Source organism: Hyperoodon ampullatus (assembly GCF_949752795.1).
Source record: "Hyperoodon ampullatus genome assembly, chromosome: 6".
NCBI lineage: Eukaryota > Metazoa > Chordata > Mammalia > Artiodactyla > Ziphiidae > Hyperoodon > Hyperoodon ampullatus.
Genome location: NC_136919.1, coordinates 107,461,011 through 107,469,514, shown reverse-complemented (window position 1 = coordinate 107,469,514; position 8,504 = coordinate 107,461,011). Strand labels below are relative to the sequence as shown.

Sequence of the window (8,504 nt, the reverse complement as noted above, 5' to 3'; positions counted from 1 at the left end):
ATGGGCGACCTGGTCGATGGGGATTCTGCAGGCCAGCAGGTGGCACTGTGTGACAGCTCAGGAAGTGACTTCTTCAACCCCAGGGAGGGCGCAGAACCCAGGTAAGCACATGTTTGTGATCATTGGAAGCAGGGATGTGAGATGGCTTTGTCACCAAAGTGAGCTCGGGCGGACAGAGATTTTAAGACCTGCCTTTGTCTTTCCAAGGGGAGGAGGGGACTTCAGAACCAATCAATAAACACTTTCTCTTCTTAGAAAAAGTACCCATTAGACCTTGTCCCAAGCTGCTGTTAAGATGAGAGCTGCTGGGGCCCGAAGGAAAGGGGGGTGGCAGAGAACAGCTGACTTCCTGTAAGCTTGGGTGACTTCTTGTCCCCTCAAGAGTTCCATTTCATTGAAATTGGCCCATTCTGGTGGTGATGACTGGAGGAAGAGAATGTGTTTTTCCCCATCCTACCCACACAGGCCAAACCGAGGAGTCTGAAAACTAACCCCCCATATGGGGGGGTCCTATGAATGACATTGCTATAAAGAAACATATCCATTTGACCACCTGATACATGGAAGTGACAACTCATTGTGTGACCCTGAACTGCCTATCAATTTGTAGAACACCTAAGGCCAGGAGCATCAGTGGCTCCCAGCTTCTGAAACATAAAGCTGATTTTCAGAAAAATGAAAATAATTTGAAAGAGCCAGAAAGAGATTCTAGTTCAGGACAAAAGATGCTGGCATTTCCCACTTTAGGCAGCAGTTGCTTCCTTCTAGACACTGGCTTGCGGCCTCAGGGTGGAATTTGTCCCTGCTTCAGGGAAAGCAAGTCCTCCTGAATCATGGCCTTTCTCAGGTATTGGGAGCCCAGCAGAGGCAAAGCACAGTCAGGCCCCCAGGCCCTACACCTTTTCCTTCTCCCTGCTGTCCATCCAAAGAGAAACCGGAGAAACAGCTCACAGGTGCCTTCCTGCCAACGTGAGTCTGGAAGACAGAGCTGTGCTCTGCACCCAGCAGTTCCCTGATCAAATAACACGGCTGAGTGCATTCCCACGTAAGGACTCTGGTGCCCCATTAGCCCAAAGTTCAAGGAATAAAGTGCAACAAAGACCTTTTCACACATTTTTTTCTAGCTCATCACTTTCCCGGCTTCTTTGACCACAGAAGCACTATTGTGCTCAATGCCTACTAGCAAGACCAAGCTGGTGTTCCTCACACACTTTAGGAAATGCCAGACTTACCACGCAGGAGGGAGGGGTCTCTACAGTGGGATACTGTGCACTTGTGGGAACATAATTCTGTCCCTGAAATCAGCCAAGGAAACAGTTACCCTGTTCTTCTTAGCTGAAAAACCAGCCCTGTCCTGTTCTCAAATGTGGGTTATTTATACATCATGTTCCCTCTCTCTCTTTCCTTCTCTCTCTCTCTCTCTCTCTCTCTCTCTCTCACACACACACACACACACACACAAACACACACAAACACACACACACACAACACTGGGACACACATAATCAATCTTTCCTTCCAAGAAAAAGAAATAAAATGATAGCATGTTGATACAGAAAGAGGGCCCAGGGCACATAACTTGATGTTTCATTACATAGAGTTCTTTTTAAGACCACTTATTTATTATTTTGTAGTTTTACAAAATTAACCTACATTAAGAAAGTACACATTTCCAGAGCCACCACCACCAAATGCAACAAAAATCCACCTGGACGCCCAGCACATCCTGAGTTGATTCAAACCGTCCTGTGCCTGTTTAAACTCATGATCTCACCAGCTGGGCACTGCCAGTCACTGCCCCCTTATGGGGCATTAGCTGACCAAGTGATGCTCTCAGCCCACATGTTACTCAGCTGAGGACATTTCCAGGAGCTATTTTCTCAGCGAGGCGTTATTTTACCCAAGTCATGATTCATGAGACTTTATGCCTTTGCAGTCTTTGAGGTCTTCAAATGACTCAGTTTTCCATGACAACCATTCAACTGTGGAACAGTGAGTGGAAATTGTATGTTGTTCACAAACAACTCTTCCTCATTCATAAAAGTAAAGAGCCAGTGTCTAGTACTGTTTATTCTCCATAGCGCATATGAAATGACACCATGAATTTCTATAAACCACCAAGGATGTCAAAGCTCTTTGGAAGACAGCACTGTTAATACCCACGGCTTGTGAACAGTTGCTCTGAGTCCCTCCTCCCCCGACATGGGGGAAGAGGTGACGCCTCAGCTTCACAGACAATGAACAGGAAAGGAAAGTTAGGAAAGATCACTGATCAAAAAAACCATCTGGAAAAAAAAAAAAACATTTGGGAGACCTTCAAGACGGCAGAGGAGTAACATGTGGAGATAACCTTCCACCCACAAATATATCAAAAATGCATCTATATGTGGAACAACTCCTACAGAACACCTACTGAATGCTGGCAGAAGACCTCAGACATCCCAAAAGGCAAGAAAATCCCCACGTACCTGGCCGTGTGGCTGACAGGGTCTCGGTGGCCCGGCCTGGTGTCAGGCCTAAGCTTCTGAGGTGGGAGAGCTGAGTTCAGGACACTGTACACCAGAGACCTCCCAGCCCCATGTAATATCAGTCGGCAACAGCTCTCCCAGAGATCTCCATCCCAATGCTAAGGGCCAGCTCCACCCAACGGCCAGCAAGCTCCAGTGTTGAATCCCCCATGACAAACAACTAGCAAGACAAGAACACAACCCCACACATTAGCAGAGAGGCTGCCTAAAATCATAATAAGTTCACAGACACCACAAAACACACCACCAGACGCAACCCTGCCCACCAGAAAGACAAGATCGAGCCCCACCCACCAGAACACAAGCACCAGTTCCCTCCACCAGGAAGCCTACACAAGCCATGAACCAACCTTAACCACTGCGGGCAGACATCAAAAACAACGGGAACGGGGCTTCCCTGGTGGCGCAGTGGTTGAGAGCCCGCCTGCCGATGCAGGGGACACGGGTTCGTGCCCCGGAACGGGAAGATCCCACATGCCACAGAGCGGCTGGGCCCGTGAGCCATGGCCACTGAGCCTGCGCGTCCGGAGCCTGTGCTCCGCAACGGGAGAGGCCACAACAGTGAGAGACCCGTGTACCGCAAAAAAAAAAAAAAAAAAAAAAAAGGGAACTATGAACCTGCAGCATGCAAAAATAAGACACTAAACACAGCAAGTTAAGCAAAATGGGAAGACAGAGAAATATGCAGCAGATGAAGGAGCAAGGTAAGAACACACCAGACCAAACAAATGAAGAGGAAATAGGCAGTCTACCTGAAAAAGAATTCAGAGTAATGACAGTAATGATGATCCAAAATCTTGGAAATAGAATAGAGAAAATACAAGAAACATTTAACAAGGACCTAGAAGAACTAAAGAGCAAACAAACAATGATGAACAACACAATAAATGAAATTAAAAATTCTCTAGAAGGAATCAATAGCAGGATAACTGAGGAAGAAAAACGAATAAGTGACCTGGAAGATAAAATAGTGGAAATAACTGCCAGGGAGCAGAATAAAGAAAAAAGAATGAAAAGAATTGAAGACAGTCTCAGAGACCTCTAGGACAACATTAAACACACCAACATTCAAACTACAGGGGTCCCAGAAAAAAGAAGAGAAAAAGAAAGGGTATGAGAAAATATTGAAGAGATTATAGTTGAAAACTTCCCTAACATGGGAAAGGAAATAGTCACTCAAGTCCAGGAAGCGCAGAGAATCCCATACAGGATAAATCCAAGGAGAAACACACAAAGACACATATTAATCAAACTATCAAAAATTAAATACAAAGAAAAAAATATTAACAGCAGCAAGGGAAAAGCAACAAATAACATACAAGGGAATCCCCATAAGGTTAACAGCTGATCTTTCAGCAGAAACTCTGCAAGACAGAAGGGAGTGGCAGGACATATTTAAAGTGATGAAAGGGAAAAACCTATAACCAAAATTACTCTACCCAGCAAGGATCTCATTCAGATTCAATGGAGAAATTAAAACCTTTACAGACAAGCAAAACTTAAGAGAATTCAGCACCATCAAATCAGCTTTACAACAAATGCTAAAGGGACTTCTCTAGGCAGGAAACACGAGAAAAGGAAAAGACCTAAAAAACCCAAAACAATTAAGAAAAGGGTAATAGGAACATACACATCGATAATTACCTTAAATGTAAATGGATTAAATATTCCAACCAAAAGACATAGACTGGTTGAATGGATACAAAAACATGACCCATATATATGCTGTCTACAAGAGACCCACTTCAGACCTAGGGACACATACAAACTGAAAGTGAGGGAATGGAAAAAGATATTCCATGCAAATGTAAATCAAAAGAAAGCTGGAGTAGCAATTCTCATATCAGACAAAATAGACTTTAAAATAAAGACTGTTATTAAAGAGACAAAGAAGGACACTACATAATGATCAAGGGATCAATCCAAGAAAATATAACAATTGTAATATTTATGCACCCAATATAGGAGCACTCGATACATAAGACAAATGCTAAAAGCCATAAAAGGGGAAATTGACAGTAACACAATCATAGTAGGGGACTTTAACACCCCACTTTCACGAATGGACAGATCATCCAAAATGAAAATAAATAAGGAAACACAAGCTTTAAATGACACATTAAACAAGATGGACTTAATTGAAATTGATATGTATAGGGCATTCCAACCAAAAACAACAGAATACACTTTCTTCTCAAGTGCTCATGGAACATTCTCCAGGATAGATCATATCTTGGGTGACAAATCAGCCTAGAGGGGTGGGATAGGGAGGGTGAGAGGGAGATGCAAGAGGGAAGGCATATGGGGATATATGTATACGTATAGCTGATTCACATTGTTATACAGCAGAAACTAACACACCATTGTAAAGCAATTATACTCCAATAAAGATGTTAAAAAAAAAAAAAAAGAAAACCATTTTGTTGAATTCGAGTCCTTCTCAGGTGGGTTGTTCCAGAAAGAAAGTGATTTTCACAGAAGTAGACGAGTCATCTGCATCTGCTGTGCAGGAAGCGAGTTTTTGATTTCATGATGCACCTGGAGATGCTTGGAGAACATCCAGAGAAGTGTCTCCTCTCATACTGAAGGCACTTGGGAGAGCAGGACCCCTGGACACTGGATGTGTTCCCAGGGATGCCAGGGTGCCCAGGTGAGCAACCTTACACTGCAGCATGCTGCCACCCCCAGCACCTGTCAGAATTGAGGGGCACGAGCTGCCTGATAAGCCTCCAGCCTGCCCCATCCCTCCCCACCTCTTCTTACTTCTGTCAGCATTCAGCCCTGAAGAAGAAAGAAAAGAGGATGCTTGATGAAGCCAATCCCACTTACCAGCACTTTGTACCTCACGCGATTATGAACATGGCGGGGAAATCAGACAGAAAAAAAAAGTGACCTAAACACACAACGGGTATCAGGACACTAGGACCCAAGCAGACTCTCCTTGGCTCAGAGCTGAGTTCTGTCCTGAGACAGACAGAACTGAGCGGAGGAGATCTCTCCAAAGAAAAGGGCTGCCGAGGTAAAGCATAGCATGGAACAGAGAGCCACGTCAATTGACTTTACTCTGCAATCAAAACTTTTAGACATTTGTTCATTCTGGGACACTCTTCTCTTAAAGTTAGTACGACATCCTTTCCTGAATGTTCTGTGATGAGAACTCGCTGGCTAAACTGCCAGAGAGTTCATTCTTTTCCGAATTCCTACTTCTGTATGTTATCATTTGGAAACACAGGGTCCACAGTTGGCTCATGGGACCTGTATTCTTTTGTAATGTTTCCCCAGGGATTCTTTGTGTGTATGTGTGTGCGCGTGTGACTCTGTCAAACAGGTGTCTGTGTCTATTCTTTTTTTTTCAGAACTTCCTGGACTTGTAATACTCTTCTCAACATGAAAATAACTTTCTCTTATTAACCAGCTTTAACTGCTTTTCCCATTTCAGTTCTCAGTGTGTAGAACAGGTTTCTCCTGCTGACTTGCATGGACCTGGGGCCTGACACACTGTTACTGACGTCTTTGAAAGAGCCAAGTATTTCAGTGCACAAGGAGAGATCTGCTTTCCCTGCACTGCACAGAGATTGATCCCCTACTCTGCGGTGAGAGGATGGGGTGGGTGCTGGGAAGCCCCAAGTCAGGCGAGAATCAGATCCACCAAGAGCAGGGGGACATCCCTTCCGGACCTGCAGGTACCACTTCAGTGGAACTTGGACTTTTGCTGCAATTCCCTGTCCTCCTGCCCCTGAGGAACCAGCCTAACCAGCAGAGCGACAGTGCATGGCACTTGGAAGCCAACCACGGCCCAGGTTTTCCCAAAGACAACTCCCTGCATGGCCAACGGAGGGGGGGACACTTCCTGGTCCTTGGGTGAAGCCTCAGGTCACTGGTGATTCTTGGAGGCTTCATCAGGAGAGAAAACAAAGTTAGACTACTTATCCACATCACTTGAGGGTGGAATTAGAGTCTGTGGGGGTCATAGTCTTCCTCTCTCCCCATTCTCAACTTTTGGAGAGCACCCAGTGAGCACTCATGGGTCAGAGAAATGAATGTCTCTATGATGCCCTGCAGCAGCCCATGGGTTGCACCTCTGACCACTGAGAAGACCAGCACGCAAAGGGCTTTATAGTAAAAAAACTCAAACAGTGTGTGAATGGCCAGAGCATTGCTCAGGCACACAAATGGTTTACCCTGCTTTGGTAGACTAGGTATGTGCAGTGTCATTTTTGAGCCCACTGTAATAGAAGTTGCATTTGCATAATACAGCTGGCAAAGGCTTTTCAGATATATTTTCTATTTTAAGCCTAAAAACAACCAACTTTTGAAAGTGAAGTGCTTCTGGGTCGCCGCCAGCTGCCACCTCCCGGTGCAATGAGGAAACTGAGGCTCGGAGAGGTTAAGTGACTCGGCCAAGGTCAAACAGCTAGTAAGTGGTGGAGCCAGGACTCAAACCCAGTCTGGAAGCCACGCGCACCTTGTTGCCCTCACCCTTCCTCTGTGTGACTGAGACCTTGTGGTTTAATCTGGATCGACCCTGTGTGGAGGAGGCAGGGCTGCAGCATCAGGCCTGGCACTATGATGATGAGGAAGAGGAAGAGGAAGATGAGGATGAGGAAGAGGAAGATGAGGATGAGGATGGTGAAGGGGACTCAGAGGTTGATGAGGACATGCAGGGCATGGATGAGATGAGTGACTACAATGAGTCACCCGATGATGGAGAGGTCAGTGAGGTGGACATGGAAGGCAACTCACAGGATTGGGACCACTGGATGATCTAGGGAGATTCCAGGCCCACCCAATCTATCCTGGATGCCCTGCGGAACCAGCGATGACCCAACACCACCCCCCCTGACCCCAATGCCTGAAAGCTCACCCTCGGGCACCTCCTCAGCTGCTGCCAGCACCTGGTATCCTCGGCCCCTCCCAGCCCATCAGTCTTCCCTTGCATCCCCACCTTTCTGGCCAGTACCTCACTCCTTGGTTGCCAGACCTAGTCTCTTTCTAATTCTCTTTAATAAAGACACAGGATTGATATAAAATAAAAAATAAAAACAGCCAACTTTTGAGATAGCTGTGATTATTAACTCCTTATTTTACAAACGAAAAGTCCCTGGCTCAGAAACGAGGACCCAGAAAGTGGCCAGCCCAGATATTTTTGTCTAATACCACTGGGTCCAAGGACGGACTGCACAGGAGAATCAGCGGGAGCCTTAAAAAGGCTCATGTCCAGGCTGCGTTCCCAGAGCATGGCTGCATTCATCTGAAATGGGGCCCACGGAGGTCAAGGCATTGACAATATTGAAAAATACAATCCATTCCCGTTGTGTGGCCCATCACTGGTGCCCCTCTTTATCAGGGCTCTGACTTAGGGGACTTGGAATCATTTGGGGTCCTGGGACAGGAAGTTAAGGTCGGAGCTTCACCTGAGTTCCAGCAGGTTGGGTTTCTCCAATGAAGCCAAACAGCGCAGACTGATGTTTTCTACAATGGGTTACTGAACACCTGCCAGGACAGTCCTCTAAGAGGTCCCTTCAATCCCAAAGTGGCCCAGTGAAGAGTGAAGGTCTAAAATTCTCTTGGCTGGTAGAAATCTGACTTCGTGGTTTTCCCTGTTAAACTTCATCACTTTTCTATGATGTGGGTTCCAACTTTTCATGGAAGAACAGGGAACAGCCTGTTGGTGTTGGTCAGCAAATTGGGGAACAGCCTGGGAACTGAGCTGCCTGCTTCACTCCCTCTCTGCTGGCAGAGTCTGACAAATAGGGGGATGGGGCTTGGGGGACCTGAGAAGGTGTCAGGAGCTGTTGTCAGCTCAGGGTGGCTCAGAGGAACCTGTGAGGTTCAGGCCTCGCTCAGGAGAAGAATCTGGGAGATCTCAGCCTTGAATGCACGAGCCTCAGCACCTGGGTCCCCAGATGACTTGCGGGATGCCCAGCAATGAGCAAAATCCACGGTAATTTCAGCTTGAAGCCATTCCCTTACAAA

General features: G+C 46.2%; 1 protein-coding gene across 1 annotated transcript; it reads left to right on the top strand.

Moving 5' to 3' along the window:
* LOC307054880 (anaphase-promoting complex subunit 15-like) lies at window positions 1-7,297 on the top strand (the record flags this gene model as incomplete). Its single annotated transcript, XM_079706744.1, has 3 exons — window positions 1-101; window positions 930-1,045; window positions 6,951-7,297. The coding sequence occupies 3 exons, from the start codon at window positions 1-3 to the stop codon at window positions 7,295-7,297; spliced, it is 564 nt and encodes a 187-aa protein (XP_079562870.1).
* Window positions 7,298-8,504: the final 1,207 nt, after the last annotated feature.